Source organism: Gadus morhua, chromosome 14, assembly GCF_902167405.1.
Source record: "Gadus morhua chromosome 14, gadMor3.0, whole genome shotgun sequence".
NCBI lineage: Eukaryota > Metazoa > Chordata > Actinopteri > Gadiformes > Gadidae > Gadus > Gadus morhua.
In genome coordinates, this window is record NC_044061.1 from 7,426,907 (window position 1) to 7,444,055 (window position 17,149).

The 17,149-nt window shown below is 45.5% G+C and overlaps 1 protein-coding gene across 1 annotated transcript in view; it reads left to right on the forward strand.

Annotated features, from left to right (window-relative positions):
* si:ch211-186j3.6 (neural-cadherin) overlaps positions 1 to 17,149 on the forward strand; it is a 234,689-nt gene that overhangs the window by 48,169 nt on the left and 169,371 nt on the right. Inside the window, exons 2-3 of the mRNA XM_030376396.1 lie at positions 11,083 to 11,280; positions 16,614 to 16,839. Of these exons, the coding sequence (XP_030232256.1) occupies positions 11,083 to 11,280; positions 16,614 to 16,839 (424 nt within the window). The remainder of the gene's footprint in view (positions 1 to 11,082; positions 11,281 to 16,613; positions 16,840 to 17,149) is intronic.

Consider the following 17,149-nt stretch of genomic DNA (forward strand, 5'->3'; position numbering starts at 1 on the left):
GACAACAGACTAACATTTTCTATCTGTTGAGCCCTCACAGTGGTAGCCCTAGAGGCACTCTCCTCGCGGAGGGCAGTTGCAGCTAGTTAGCAAAGAGGACAACAGCTTTGGTACAGCTTTGTGACAACGTCCCCCCGTCGCGAGCGAAAACAAACACACCTGTGCGTGTGTGTGTGAACTCAAACCTCAAAATGTGACAAGCGCAATTTTTTTCTGGTCTCAAACATTGCAATATTGTTCTGGCAAATTGGAAAGAGCTGACATAAATGGAGCGCGCCGCGCAGTGTCCTTAGCTTTGCGAGGAGACATTTGTTTTTATCCCGGCCTCTCCACGTTCTGAAAATATTTTTTGCAGTAGAAGGAGGATGTGGTGGTGGTGGTGGTGGTGGTGGTGAGGGTGATGATGAGGGGATTCAGTGGAGCAACTGAGGCTGTTCTTCAGACAGCTGTGTAATCTTTCTCGACAGATCCCTCCACGCTCAGACAAAACCCACTAAGGACAGAGCGTGAGCGAGAGAGAAGAGAAGAGAAGAGAGGATTCCATTCCATCTAGGAGCATTCCCCTGTTCCTCTCTAATGGCATGGAGAGAATGCTGAGATTGGAGCTCTCCGTGCAGGAGCATATGCGCAGATGTTCTCAGATCATTACAGGCTTTAGCAATTAAGTTGTTCCTTGGAAACTGCGGAGCGTGCTGGTGCTTATGTAGGTTTTTTGGTAGTTTGTGTGTCTTTTTTGTACTTGGGTGTTCCTAGGTATGGAGCAGAGGGGTGTATCTGTGTGTATTTGTGTGTGTTTAGGGGGGGGTGGGGGGATCTTGTGTGGTTGTGGTTCGTGTGAGTTTGTTAGGCAGACATGGACGTGTGTGTATGTCGCGTCGTTCATTTGTGTGCGCATGTCTGTCTGTGAGTGTATTTGTGTGTTTGTGCATGCATCCTGCATGCTTGTCATGTCTGTGTGTGTGTGTGTGGTTGTGTGTCTGAGCACATGCGGGCATGTCTCATCCGCCGATTGTTTGACGCGGCCCCAATGCAGTGATCTGCGGCACCCCCCCCCCCCCCCCCCCCCCCCTCAAGTCCATTAGCTTTATTACTAATCGAAGGTCAGAAACCATGCGTGATCCCCCCGTGCTGTGGTCCCACGCCTGCCTCAGAAGGGAAGGGGGTGCCAGATGGTCCTGGTGAATACTGTTCAGAGGAGAAGGGAAACACATTTCCATCTGTTTAGTTTTTATGCACGGCACCACTATCCCTAAAATACTTAGTGATTACCCCAGGCATGTGTGGTTTTTAAGCTGTGTGTGTGTGTGTGTGTGTGTGTGTGTGTGTGTGTGTGTGTGTGTGTGTGTGTGTGCGTGTCCGTGTGCGCGTGTGTGTGTGTGTGTGTGTGTGTGTGTTTTATTTGTGTGTGGCTTCCTCTTTCCCTGCATCGGTGCGTGTAATGAGTCATTTGTGTGGCCTGCCGCTATGTTAGCATTTGCGCTCGTTTGGACTTTTAATAGAAACATTGTGAGTTTCTTATGGGATGGGATTTTTTATTGGCAGTCTCAACGTTTTTAATTATGCGCGGCCTCGGCTAACAGGCGCTTGCTAATGAAGCGGCTGCTCATCTGTTTGTATTGGGGGGGAAACGAGTAAAGTACAGGACGAGAAGGATTGGAAGCCCCTCCGTCACTGGCCATCTTTGGTTTAATTGGCGCCTCGGTGTAAAATGCGAGTGGAAGTGTGTAATTCGGTTGGCTTCTTCCAATTTAGAAATATTATGGAGTGTAACTGTTTCCGGTGAGACCCAACTATCCCTTGGTAATCCTCAAAGAGGACATTTAATTAGCTGGACCTTTTTCTCTCTCTGACTCTCTCTCTCTTTCTCGTTCTCGCTCTTCCTTGTTCTCTCTCTCTCTATGTGTGCGTCTCTTGCTGTCTCAATTTCTAAAAACTGCCAGTAGGAAAACCAACCTGCTGAATAAAGGGTATTCACACCTTTTCCTATTCCGATAGAAGAGTTAGCTTTTCTGTTTTCCTCGCGGTGTGTCACATTCGGTGTCACAAACGTGCCAGGAAGCGTTTAACAAACAGTGTAAAGCAGCACGGAGGCCAGTGAAAATGTTTTTGGTGGTTGCTTATTTTTTAAACCTGCTGCTTATTTATTTTCTCTTTCAAACTCGGTTCCAAGAACAAAACGGTAGTTTCATGCTGTTCCTGTCTGTTCACGCGCCAGCCTCCAGAACTTCGAGGGCTGTGAGTGCTTAGCACGGCAAAAAGGACTAAAATGATCGTGTCCGACTTTGGGGCATCGCTCCATCACTGCCGATCAGATCTGGTACTGATAAATCACTGAAAGTCACCACTGCAAAGTCACTTGTCCCGGAGGTGAATGCTGATTGTAACCTGTAATTTTGATCATGTAATCGTCCACTAACGACAAAAATCCAGTGAGCGTTTTTTTTTTGTCAATTGGAGAGCATGACTGTTATTTTCTCTATTTCTCTCTCCCCTCACTTCGTCCCTCTCTTTTTCTCTCCCCTCTCTCTGTCTCTCTCTCTTTCGGTCTCAATTAATCCAATTCTCACTCTCACTCTAGCTCCCCTTTCTCAACCCCTCTGTCATCTCGGCATTTCCACTTCCTTTCTTTCTTGTTCCATTTTTTCTTACCTTGCTCTCTGTCTCTCTCTCTGTCTCTCTCTCTCTCTCTCTCTCTCTCTCTCTCTCTCTCTCTCTCTCTCTCTCTCTCTCTCTCTCTCTCTCTCTCACCCACTCATGCATACATACACACGCACACATATGCTAAAAAGCACAAACACAGACTTGCACACACACACACACACACATACACAAACAGGTGCACACACATATACATACACACCGATGTGCACATACGCACATATAAGCTCCCAGACACACACGCACATACACACGCACCCATGCACACATGAGCATGCACACACACACTCACACACACACACACGCGCACATGCACGACCACATTGCCCGAGGACTCACAGATGTAGGCCGATGTGCGCAGCATTGATGAATTAACCAGATGAAGAGAAGAGGAGGAGGAGGAGGAGATAGACACGCGTTGAGGTGAGATCTGAAAGAGTGATTAGGCGTTATCCCCGCATCCTCGCCTGAGCGTGGAGAACAGAAGGGAGAGAGAGAGGAAGAGCGGGAGAGCGCACAGATTGGGGTCACCGAAGCGGGCCGAGGGCGGGTGAACGCCGACAAGTGGGAAGACAGGAGTCTGATATCTGATTAATTTGCCACTAATAGTGTCCCGACTGACTGACAAAAGAGTTAGCGGTGAATATGATGCATGCTCGACAAGATGGGTCCACACTCCCTCTGCAAGGTGCCAACACACACACACACACACACACACACACACACACACACACACACACACACACACACACACACACACACACACACACACACACACACCTTCAGTCACACACTCAAACAATTTTCTCCTAAATGAATCCGTTCTGAATTTAATGAAAACATCTTGTTTTCGACTAGCCTGCTTTAGCTTTGATTCGGCAAACTATTACAAATTCTCCTCCTAATGGATGTATTTCATGAAATGAGTTAAACAGATCTAATCGATCAATTTATTAAGACCTCAAGCAGCTCACATACATTTTTAAGATGCTTAGGATAAAAGCACAGCAGACTTGTTATGTTGTCGATTGATCCGCATCGCTCGCTTGAATGAGGAATTAGAAATCTGTGGGCTGTTTTTGGCCCGTTCCATGCCCATCACACAAGGGCTGTGGATGAATGACAGAATTTCCAAAACAATAAAACCGCCTTGGAGCTGTTCTCTTCAGAGCCACATTTTTCAAATTCTTTGAAGTCTTCTTTGATGGCTTAAATCTCCCCTAAGAAAAAACTTAAACTCATTTCGAGCTCGTTATGAACCAGCTAACTCTAAAAACTTAGAGTAAGGGTTAGTTTAAAACTCAATATTACTGTTACTAATCATTGTACCACTAATATCCATAAAAAAAGTATGCAAAAATAGCAATACAGACCTCAAAGTAAAGACATCAAGCCAAGCATGTACATTAGGTGGACGAATGAAAAGATCGAACGTAGGGGGTTTATGTAAATCTTCCCTTTTTCGCTCCAGTAAAGGGACACTCTGTCTCCCTGTTTTATTGCTGTGGTGGGGCTTTGCAACTTTATCGTTATCTGTGGCCTGCTGTATTAGTGGTGGTGGATAGTGAATGCATTGCATTGTATGTCCCTATGGTCCTTCATTAGCAACTAATCCACAGATGATCATTATTAGAAAGGAAAGTGCCATTCCCTGTGTGTGTGTGTGTGTGTGTGTGTGTGTGTGTGTGTGTGTGTGTGTGTGTGTGTGTGTGTGTGTGTGTGTGTGTGTGTGTGTGGGTTGTGTGCATGTCGGTGTGTGGCTAATTCTGGCGTCGCGCCCACTATATTAGCCTGGTGATTTATTATCTCTGTAATGCCTTCCTCTGTTCTCTGAATCTCTATTGTGCTTTTGCCAATTAATTCTGAATCTGGTGCAGACCACAGGGAGTGGTAGGGCAACAGATAGAGAGGAGGGAGGGTTTTAATTGTGCGTTAGGTCCGCATGGTCAACTGCAATCCCATAATAGTTATTGTATACCGGTGGCATTGGCGTGGTCGTTGTCTATGTTTTCATACCTTCACACCCACTTCCTGACATTTCACCGGGATATAAGGTGTATGGCCTGAAATGATATGAACAAATACTACATAGGATACAATGATACCATAAAAGCTGAGCTGCCGCTGATAGAAGACATTGGAGCATGTATGACGTTTTCTAGCGTACAATGTTGTGTGTCTCGTATGCAGTTTGTGTCTCATATGCAGCACGTCTTGCTCGGTTTAAATATGAATGGCCCATAGAATAATGAATAGATAAGACGTATGCACCCTTCTACCATAGATGCACTCCAAATTGTAACTGTTGTAGAGCTAGGGGGATAGACTTCTAAACATATATTTGAATCCATTGTGGACATTTGGAAACGTGAGACGTATCCGGGTTATTGACGTTATTGGTTATTGATAAATATTGACCAAACGATGGCTCCATAGTAGAAGAAAATCTTGGTCGAATGAAATTCGACCAACTCTTCGACCGACCGATTCGTCGATGGGAGAAATTAGAAATAAAAACCAATCTGCACGTTATCTTGAGATTAACTTAATTAAATTATTATAATTAGATTACATTTCTAAATCCCCTGGTATAATATAATACCACGATACCATCTGAGCCTCTCTCTCTCTCTCTCTCTCTCTCTCTCTCACTCTCACTCTCACTCTCACTCTCTCTCTCTCTTTATGCATTCTTCTTTTCTGCATTTACTCTCTCTCTCTCTCTCTCTCTCTCTCTCTCTCTCTCTCTCTCTCTCTCTCTCTCTCTCTCTCTCTCTCTCGCATATTAAAACTTCTCTTCTGGCCTATACCATTGTTCACTAGAGGGTTTTTGTTATTGTAACATATGTATAACGTACTCAATATTATTAATGTAAGCCATTCATTTTTTGCCTCAATTTTTATTGCACTTTTCATGCTGCCAAATTAAGCTAATGGCACCATGCCAGCCGTAAAACATTATGCAATTACCATTATCTCCATTTCCTTCTCACTTTCTCATTCTACCCTTTTTTTTTTTATCCATATACAGTATGTTTCCCGTCCGCCCTCTTTCTATATATTTCCCCCCTGTATCCCTTGCTCTCCTTTCCTATCCCCCCTCTCTATCTCTCCCTTGCTCCATCTTGATTAAAATGTCCCACATGCTTTTCCCGCCTCGACCGTCCCTCTATCAGTCGCTATCATGGGCCAGTGCCCATAGCGCCTAGCACATCGATCCGAGATAAGCGTCTCTGTAGGCCTTGAACACAATCACCGCAAGTTGACCCCACCGGGGGGGGGGGTCTCTGCTCCTCCTTTTTCACCTGTGCCCGCCTGGAGAAATGCAGGAAAAATGCAATCCACGGGCTAACGCGCTCACCAGCCCGGCGGCCATGTTGGATAGAGAGGCGTCCATTAAACTATGAAGCAAAAACCGCATGTCGAGATGGTTTGCATCATTAAAGGCGGAAATGTTTTTGTAATGTTAAGGCCGGTGCACGCAGGAGGAAGAACCTCTTGATGTGGGTATGGCCTGTGCGAGGAGGTGGTGTATGTTGCTAATGATTGCAGTTTACTGGTTGTGCAAATGATACAACACTGCTGATTGTAATTACTGGTTTAAAGACTGGGGGGACAGTGGGGTGGGACCAGAGGGCTCCCTGTACGCCACAGATTTGTCTCTGTGTGTGTGTGTGTGTGTCTTTATATATATTTGTGCATGCAAATAATGCAATTAACCTTGTCACAGCAGGCTTCAACTTCAACCATCAATAATGGATCACAAAACTGATTTGCAAGTTATACGTATATTGTAAATGTCAATATCATTCATGCATGTCCAACACAAAAGTGTCTGATCGTGCATGAAGCAGTAACCCTGTCAGAATACAACACTATGGCAAGACAAGGCATCGTTACCTCCAGATGTGTTTTCCGTCCAATTAGAAGAGACATATTTTGTCGTTTCACTTTCACTTTTTAGAAAAGCTTGGTCACTCGATTGTGGACATTCGCCTGGAAAGAAAATGTTTGCAGATGAGGTATTTTGATAGTTAGCATAGATATTTCATACTGGAATCAAAAGTGCTCTATCTCTATCAATATCAGGTGTTCTGCCTCGTAGAAGGGATGTCTTTGCATAACAATATCTCTAATTTATTGAATGCCTTTATTGAAAAAGGCTTAAACAGTGAAACACAGTAACGGGTTAGCTTGCTTGAGGAACTATTTTAGATACATGCCGAATAAGGAGCAGTAGGGGTTAAGCATCTTGCTCAAGGACCCAAGGACTGTGGCCATTGTGGGTTGAACACAGAACCGTTTGGCTGGAAATCAACCACTATCCTACTAACTTCAAATCCCCAGTGGTGTTTTCAGCCCAGTTAGATGGGGTGAGGCAGGGGGGGTGGGTGGGTGGATGGCCTTTGGGGAACCAGATGGCGAGAGAATCAGGCGAAAACCTGAAGCCTTTCTTTAATCGCAAATCTCATCATCATTATCATATCATTACTGTTTTCTAAAACATGGTGTGTGTGTGTTTGTGTGTGTGTGTGTGTGTGTGTGTGTGTGTGTGTGTGTGTGTGTGTGTGTGTGTGTGTGTGTGTGTGTGTTGGTGTAAGACACAGAGTAGTGCTCAGCTGTGGGCGATGTGAGGCAGCTTTCCCTCTTTTTAAACCTGTTTTCGGTGAACAGGGGTTCTGTGCTCAGAGGGAAGGGCCCTGTGTATGGAGTCTCTGCCAGCACGCCGTGGTGCCCCCTGATCCATTTGGTTATTGAAGTAGCGTCCAAGGGGAAGGGGGGGGGGGGGGGGGGGGGGGGGAGGGGGGTGGTGGGGGGGGTGGAGGATGGGGGGCACCGGAGGGAATTTTGTTTTGTTTTGTTCTCTTTTTATTTCTTCCTCCAGCAGGACTCTCTGGGTAAAGTAAACTTTAGAAGCGGCGGCGCCTGCCTCACAACTTCCCCTCCCGCTGCGAGTGCGGCGGGCTGGGAGAACAGCGCGCTTCAGTGGGAGAACGCGGGCGTCGAGTCGTCCTATCGGCTTAGGAGCGCGTTCCTCTGGGGGGCTCCACTGGGAGCGCACAAAGTACCACCGAGCCCTCTCGCTGGCGTTAAGTACTCCTCTGAAGGCTTGTCCATTGGTGTTTTTTGGAAAGTTATCCACTGGTCGTCTGATGTGTTCTGAGCGGGGTTAAATAAGACCCGGAGTCTGTACCTTTCAATGTCAGTGTTTTCTGGTGGGAAGGGGGGTGTTGGCGGGTCTCCTTCCTGACGTTGTCAGAGTTGTTGGTGCACTCTGCAGCAAAGGGAGTGCCTGTTTGTGTGCCTGTTTTGATAGCTAACAGTAATCACATGATTACCCGCAATTTTCGCTGATCAACATTATGCATCTTGCTTCTGATTACATTAAGGATGACACTGACGATGGTTGTGTGTGTGTGTGTGTGTGTGTGTGTGTGTGTGTGTGTGTGTGTGTGTGTGTGTGTGTGTGTGTGTGTGTGTGTGTGTGTGTTGTGAGTGCACAAACAAACACACATGCTTTGCATGTCGGAAAGCATTAGACTTGGTGTTGGAAGCTGAGGCGGAAACAGGTTGAGATAATGGTGTGTGTTTGTGTGTGTGTGTGTGTGTGTGTGTGTGTGTGTGTGTGTGTGTGTGTGTGTGTGTGTGTGTGTGTGTGTGTGTGTGTGTGTGTGTGTGTGTGTGTGTGTGTGTTTGTAAGCAGTGGGAGCATTTACTTTCTAACTGTTCCATCCTTTGGTGCTTCAGGCGTGGGATATATCTTCTCATTAGTCAGTGCCACTTATGTTCTGTTTTTCTTCACGTTCGGGTCAGGTGTGTGCTGACTTGGTGCGCCATGTTTACCCTGTCTTACCACAACTCTACAATACATTATGAGGAAAATAAAAAGCTTAATGTTTGAAAGAGATTTTGGTTAACAATGTCTGATAGATAAATAATGGTGGGGGGGAAGCTGGGTTTGACTATCGGATGAAAGGTTCACTCGCACAATATTGTGTGCTAAGAGATTCTACTTCCCATTCACGCTAGCCCTAGTGTTTCCCTTTAGCCTTTAGTGACATAGTTTATCCTTGATAGTTACATTCAATTATAAATCATACCATTAGTTGTGTGTATGTTTGAATTTGTTCTTGTTGTGATTTGAAGTGATACACTGGACCCTTGCTTACTGTCCGTCCACACCAGAAGCGAATTGAGCGACCAAATCGCCGGAAGTCATTCACTTTCTATGGGCAAGAGCGACCAAAGCGACCAAAGCGACCAACGCTACCAGCGGCCAAAGTTGAGCGACCAGAGCGTCAAAAAGAAGTTGAAAACTTTTTAACTTTATGCAAATGACTATTATTCGCTTCAGCGGCCAAACACTGACAGCCAATCGGAATGTAGACGCTCTTCGCTTGCGTGGATCCCAGGGAACATCGGCAGACACTTTGGTTCCTACCTACCTTTATTCACTCACTGAACAAAATGTCGGCTGAAGTATTAATCGCGGCTGTAACTGGGCACCCGGTGTTGTACGAACCCACCCCTTTTCAGTTCAGAGATCGAAACGCCGTAGTGGTTTGGATATCAAGTGATGATAAGCGGGAGTATTTATAGGCTACATCTAGAACGTTCGTATTTAAGCGGGAATCATTTTAATTTGCTCTCCATGCCACCAATCTAACCAACCAATCGCGTGTAGCATGCTTTAAACAAAACCAAAAAAGTTTTTGAAATCGTCACATAAACAAACTAATCGACAAGACGAGGGATAAATGACAAGGGATATATCTAGTCTAGATAGATAGAAAGCCTAGTCAAGTCTTTATTAAAACCAAACGACACAAATCGTCGGGAATCCATTTAGGTGGTTCGGCCCACACAGGACAGTAGCCTACAAGACCACACAGAACAAGTCTGACTGGACATACACACAATACATCACATTAAAACTAGACACGCGTTGATAGATAGATAGACAGAAAAGCCTAGATAGATTGATATGTTCCATTATTTGCCTTGCGGAGCCAACCAGTCCTGTGCGCGTATGCAAATTAGCCATGTGCGCGAATGTCTATTTGTTTTGAATGCGACGAATGAGTGCAGATCATGATTTGCAGATCCAGATCAGTGAAACATATTTTAACTACTACAGCACGCAGGGTTTTTTGTTCTCGGTTGTAATTAGCCTACATTTTAGGATTTTTTTTGTACTGGGGGGAATCACTGTCCTACTTGTTGTCGAAGCACTTTATCGAACAAGCAAAACCGTCTCGGCAATATGGCCAAGGTGTATGGGAGAGTTCACTATTTGATATGGCTGTCTGTAGGGCCTACTAAACGCATACGGCTCCTTTAAATGCGTCTGCATAATTGAATTGTACGTCATGAGCGACTTGAGCGACCAAAGCGAACAGAAAGATTCGCAGCGAAACTTTGTGAGCGACCAAAGCGTCTTTGACGCTTTGGTCGCTCCTGGTGTGGACGTACAGTTACTTTGATGGCTATGACACTATATAAAAAGGCTGCTACAAGCGAGCACTGGTAGGGTCCTCTACCTCCTTCACCCATGCTTCTTTATCCAAAAAGGGGTGGAAATTATCAAAAGCTTTCCCACTATTTCTCACAGCAACAACATTTTGGCCGTTACATACAATCACATAATTGAGATTTGGTTCAATAAAAATGGGTTGACAGGAGGATGAGCAACCATTCTCAATGTGACAACCATTCATTTCCCTCACTTTTTTGACTGGTAGCCAATATTCCTTTTATTTCAATTCCATCCTTGGTAATGAAGTTATTTTGTTGGCGGGTTGTCTGTGTTTATACAGTCTGCACAAAACCACACGCTATAACGCGCATGGCCAAGTGTCTAAGATGTTCTTTTAGTAGTCTGGCTTCGGGACACTGTAGTTCAGCATTGGCAGACCCACGTCCATAACCTCTGCCGTAGTCCAGTGCAAGTGCAGTCGGTTTCTCTAAGTCCCTAGGAATTCTCCTTCACAATTCATGACACTAATGAGGTCAATGTATAGTGGTTAGGAAGGGACATAAGTCGTGATTGTGTTGATTAGTAGACCAGAGCATAAAGTTTAAGACAAGTTAAGGGCAGGTCCAGGCAGTACAAAGAATAAAACATTTTCCTCGATTTAAAAGTTCAGTTCAAACCACATAAGGAGGGAGAGGTCATGATAACATAGATGCTTGCTTTCGTGCACGTTGCATTTCTAAAAGTAAGCCTAGTTTTTTGTTTTTTCAATGACTTAATCAGCATTGTATATTATTGTATTCAAGCTGAATACAATAATACCTCATACCTCAGGATCTAAAAAAATATCCAATTCCTGAATATAATCAGCAACCACCGGTCTCAAGGTTTCTAAATGCTCTCTCTCCCTCTCTTCCTCCCTCCCTTCCCCCCTCCATGCCTCCGTCCAGGTCCTGACTGGTACCTGGTGCGGGTGGAGATGACGGTGTCGGACGTGAACGACAACGTGCCAGAGTGGAGCATGGTGCCCGTGCCGTACCTGGCGGTGGTGTCCCCGGACGCGGTCCCAGGCTCCCTGGTCTACCAGCTCCTGGCTCGAGACGATGACGGCGGGGACAACGGAGAGGTGGAGTTCTTCCTCTCAGACGGTAAAGAGCTCACAGGTTCCGCCGCCAAAGTGGCACCAAAGACCGAGCAAACGCAAACACAAAGTAGTCCGTTTTCAGGTAAAGGTCAACCCTTAATCACAGTTAGTGAGTCTCAAAGGGATTCACGGGTAGCATTTAATGCCACGACTTAACCTATAGCAAGGGGAACTCCGTTATCTATCAAGGAAGAAACCTTTGGGTGGATCGCAGACTGAGCGAGTGCTCATTTGAAGACGGCAACAAAATACGAAAAAGATTTAATCATAAAGAAACTAGAGAGGAAAACTCAAACTAGAAAAAATTAAAATAAATTGCAAATATCAATACATACCCATGTAAATCGTTGAGATTAAATGTCTTAAGCTATGCTAAACCTTGACAATTAGGCACGTCTGTCTCTCTTTGATTCTGTGTAGCCCCAGGCTCCTCTCCTGTTTAGAAATTAGTTTCAATTAGAGTGATGTTATGAATGCACTACTTGTGGTTGTTGGTTTGTGTAAATGACGTGCTCTGTGATGAAGGGGCAACAAAAGTGCCCCAGAGGATATTTCAAAGAGGAAACGTTTGGATTGGTTTTGTTTGATTATTTAACGGGTCTCTTTTGCTCCTGGTACAAGAATCAGTACACTCTCTATTCACCCTGCCTGTTTTACGATGTATAATGAAGAAAAATAAATCCATTCAATTTCGCTTTGTGAAAATGATTACATCAAAAATGTTGATATTGCAGCATAAAATACAGCCCTGTAGAGCTGTTCGAGGTAATCTCCATTTTTGTTTTTTAACTTCAAACTTACTGCCATCTATCCCACTTTCCCTCATCTCTCTGAATGTGTGTGTGTGTGTGTGTGTGTGTGTGTGTGTGTGTGTGTGTGTGTGTGTGTGTGTGTGTGTGTGTGTGTGTGTGTGTGTGTGTGTGTGTGTGTGTGTGTGTGTGTGTGTGTGTGTGTCGGGGGGGAGGGGAAGGGGGGTGGAGGTTTGGGTGTGCAGGTGTGTGTATGGACCCATCTCTTTTGGATCTATTCCCATCTTCCCATTAAAACAAGCTGTAAAGTCTGTTGAGGCTACCAAGGGACTCTGCTTTCCTTTCTGTTTGAAATATGCTCGATGGCATGCCGTAATACTAACGTGTGTCAAAATAAATTGTTGCTATTCATCATCGTCTATCTTCGCCAATGGCTGCAATTATTGCAAAAATAGCATGCGAGAGGGAAACATGTGGAATTGCTTAACTAAAGCGACAACACCACTTTGCAAAACATCACCTATGTTTAAAACTCTGAAAGTGAAACCTCTTCAACACCTTCAACTTTTCTTATTTCTTTCCTTTAATGCATATATATATATATATATATATATATATATATATATATATATATATAGGATACCTATTAGAGGAGAGGCATGTTTGCTACAACAGAGCATCTTGTTGAATCGGTCTGCAGACAGCTCTGACAGCCGACAGGTGTAAGGGATGTCGAGTGAATAACACAGATTCATTCACTACATACTTGCAGATAATAACATGTAATACCTTAGAAAGCTTTCATAAAAAGGAATCGATTAAACTTTAATCACACCTGGATAAGAGTGGTGGCCACCTTTGAGGGCGGCTGGGGGCGTCCCCTGAAGAGGTTTTCAGCAGATGTTTGTTTTCACCGAAGAGTAAGCAAGCACTCTCATCAAACCATTCCTACTCTAACCGCTGCTTCTGAATTGCTTAAGCAAGTGGACTTAAGTGACACGTCTTGTGCGATACAATATGACCGCAAGGCAAGTAAAGGCCTCCTCATATGAACGTGACTCAGATGTAGATATCATCCGAAAATGGGATTTTTATCTTATCGCTCGAGGTATTTTCCCTCTTAAACATAATCCTGTTTGTAATGTGGTCACAAGGTCAAAGAAGACAAGGCATTATCACAAATAATATTTCAGTGAGCAAATTGTAAGCATGAGGATAGCATTTGTTATACAATAATATTGAACAAATTGCCTGCTATTCATTTACATTTACATTCAGTCACTTAGCTGGCACTTTTATCCAAAGTGACTTACAAATCGTACAGAGTATCTTATTATCCGAGATTCAGCTCAGTAGAGGTTTTATATGATACGTTACATAAGATGTAGTAAAGGAATAAATGTAAAATAAGTAATAACACAGGAGCTTAATTGAGCAAAGTCTGCAAGTCTGTTGACTGGATGTTTTGGGAAAAGGTGTCTTATCAACAACACAATGGATATAGTGCAGTTATTTTAAAATATCCTGGGAGGTGAGAATATGCGTATACGTGCAATATATCTACTCACTCTAGACACCGTGCGTGGGCAGTGTCGGAAGTTTTTAAAAAAAAATGTATGTACAAAGACATCTCACTAGCTAATCTAACAATAAAGGAAGGAGTCTCTGTATGTATGGATGTCTGTCCTTCGGGCTTCTCGATAACAGTACATCACATCGACTTCACAACCATTGCGCAGTGAGGAGTGAGGAACCAAGGAAGCGCAGCTTTCGAGAGACATATTTATGAATGTGCCGGGGGGGGGGGGGGGGGGGAGGTGGACAGCACACTGGGAAAGCGACTGCTCTTGTGAAGGCAGGGAACACCACAACCACCCAGTGAGGTTTGGTTGGCCTACATCCAAGATTCTGGCATCATTGGGGCTGAACCTGCTGCCTCCTGCTGCTGACACCGCCTGAGCTGACTCACCCCCGCTGGCCCACCCAACAATGACGGTGACCTCTTTAGAGGCTCCCGCTCCTCGCACACGCTCACCAGACACCGTCGTCGTCTCCCAGGACCTGTATCAGCGGAGCAGCAAAGGGCTGCACTCTGAAGTGTCAACGGCTGAGAGAACTGCTCTAAAAGTTCACCAACATTTGCGCCGCCTATGGGGAGCGCCCTCAAACCAACCGTATGCAACGCACGATTGACACTGGCCCACGCCCTGCCCGTTAGACTGTGACCTTACCGGTTAGAGCTTTCCAAGTGTGAATTTGTCGTGGGGAGGTTTCTGGAGATGGGGAAATAGGGGGACAGAGCCATCCTGTAGCCCCTGGGCCGCCCCTGCCATCCTGGTCAAAAGAAGGGCGGTACCTAGAGAGCCGACTATTGATGACTGGACACTGCAACCCGACTCCAACCCTCTGCCCCGCATTGGCAGGTTCCTGGAAGGGATCGCAGGGTCACAGTGGTTCACCTCAGAGCGGCCACCGGCAGGTGGAGCTTGTGCTAGGAACCAGACCCAAGACAGCTTTTCACCATCGCTTGTCTTGAACGGACAAGTAACCCCTCAACCTAACCATAACCCTTAGAATAACACTGACCATAACCCTTAACCTAACCATAACCCTTACCATAATCCTTTACCTAGCCATAACTCCTATTTGAACACCTAAACCTAACCGTGACCCTTTAACCATAACCCCTCAAACTCATTATAACCCCAAATTTAACCATAACCTCAACCCCTATAACTGATTTGATTGGCATGGGTAAAACCCAATTGCCTGGACTAGGTCCATAGAGGTGGAGCCGCATTGTGTCAGCTCCACCCCTTTGGCTCTGAAGTGAGCACCACTTAAAAAAATATGGATGTAGCGTTGAGGGCAGGAATCAAAAGGCTAGCTTGCAATGGTCTTTTGCCAAAATACATTAATAGTCAGTCCTTTAACTCAGTAAATCACTTTTTTATTTCAATAAAACCGCCAAATGGGACTTGTAATACATTATATGGAGATGAAATAGCCACTGAGATAATTACTGAACAAAGAATACAAATATTTGCTTTGTATTACGAAAATTGAATAAATAGAATTATGTTGACTAATAATTGTGGCAGTTACTCTCACATCCCATCACCGCAAACCGCCTCTAGGCCTTAAGAACTACACCTTAGTGGCCTCACAAATGCCTATAGTCCTTAAGAACTAATCGTTAGTGGCTTCTACCAGGGTTTCACAAACACCTGTCGGCCTTAAGAACTACACCTTAGTGGCCTCACAAACGCCTGTAGGCCTTAAGAACTACACCTTAGTGGCCTCACAAACACCTATAGGCCTTAAGAACTACACCTTAATGGCCTCACAAACACCTGTAGGCAATAAGAACTACACCTTAGTGGCCTCACAAACACATATAGGCCTTAAGAACTACCCCTTAGTGGCCTCACAAACACCTGTAGGCCTTAAGAACTACACCTTAGTGGCCTCACAAACACCTATAGGCCTTAAGAACTACACCTTAGTGGCCTCACAAACACCTATAGGCCTTAATGACTACACCTTAGTGGCCTCACAAACACCTATAGGCCTTAAGAACTACACCTTAGTGGCCTCACAAACACCTATAGGCCTTAATGACTACACCTTAGTGGCCTCACAAACACCTATAGGCCTTAAGAACTAGACCTTAGTGGCCTCACAAACACCTGTAGGCCTTTAGAACTACACCTTAGTGGCCTCACAAACACCTGTAGGCCTTAAGAACTACCCCTTAGTGGCTTCACCAACACCTGTAGGCCTTAAGAACTACACCTTAGTGGCCTCACAAACACCTGTAGGCCTTAAGAACTACACCTTAGTGGCCTCACAAACACCTGTAGGCCTTAAGAACTACACCTTAGTGGCCTCACAAACACCTGTAGGCCTTAAGAACTACACCTTAGTGGCCTCACAAACACCTGTAGGCCTTAAGAACTACACCTTAGTGGCCTCACAAACACCTGTAGGCCTTAGTGGCCTCACAAACACCTGTAGGCCTTAAGAACTACACCTTAGTGGCCTCACAAACACCAGTAGGCCTTAAGAACTACACCTTAGTGGCCTCACAAACACCTGTAGGCCTTAAGAACTACACCTTAGTGGCCTCACAAACACCTGTAGGCCTTAAGAACTACACCTTAGTGGCCTCACAAACACCTGTAGGCCTTAAGAACTACACCTTAGTGGCCTCACAAACACCTGTAGGCCTTAAGAACTACACCTTAGTGGCCTCACAAACACCTGTAGGCCTTAAGAACTACACCTTAGTGGCCTAACAAACACCTGTAGGCCTTAAGAACTACACCTTAGTGGCCTCACAAGCACCTGTAGGCCTTAAGAACTACACCTTAGTGGCCTAACAAACACCTGTAGGCCTTAAGAACTACACCTTAGTGGCCTAACAAACACCTGTAGGCCTTAAGAACTACACCTTAGTGGCCTCACAAACACCTGTAGGCCTTAAGAACTACCCCTTAGTGGCTTCACCAACACCTACTGGCCTTAAGGCCCCGTTAGTAGTTGGCCACCAGGCGCTCACGGCTGCAGCTTCTCTTCTCCCCCCCAGGCGGCGACGGGCGCCTGGAGGTGGACCGTAAGAGCGGCCAGGTGCGGACCACTGGGCTGCCCCTGCAGCGCGACCGGGAGTACCTGCTGACGGTGGTGGCTGCGGACCGCCTGGGCAGCCGCAGTGCCCCGGCCACCGTCTCGGTGGTGGCGGGACCCCGGCCCCCGCAGTTCTCCAACGCCTCCTTCACCATCGCCATACCCGAGAACACCCCCGAGGGCCAGCCGTGAGTACACACACACACACACACACACACACACACACACACACACACACACGCATGAATGAGTGAACGAGTGCATGTGGACACGTACACACACGCTGACACGTCAACACACACACATTGGAGGACACGTGAATCACACACACACACACACACACACACACACACACACACACACACACACACCCAAACTGGGCACAATTTCCACTATCCATCCTAACAAACCCACCATGATCAAAACAGATACGGGCTGGAACTCCAATTATAGTAATTGCACCTTTTTTTTTCACACAAGCAAGAATTCCTTCCTGAC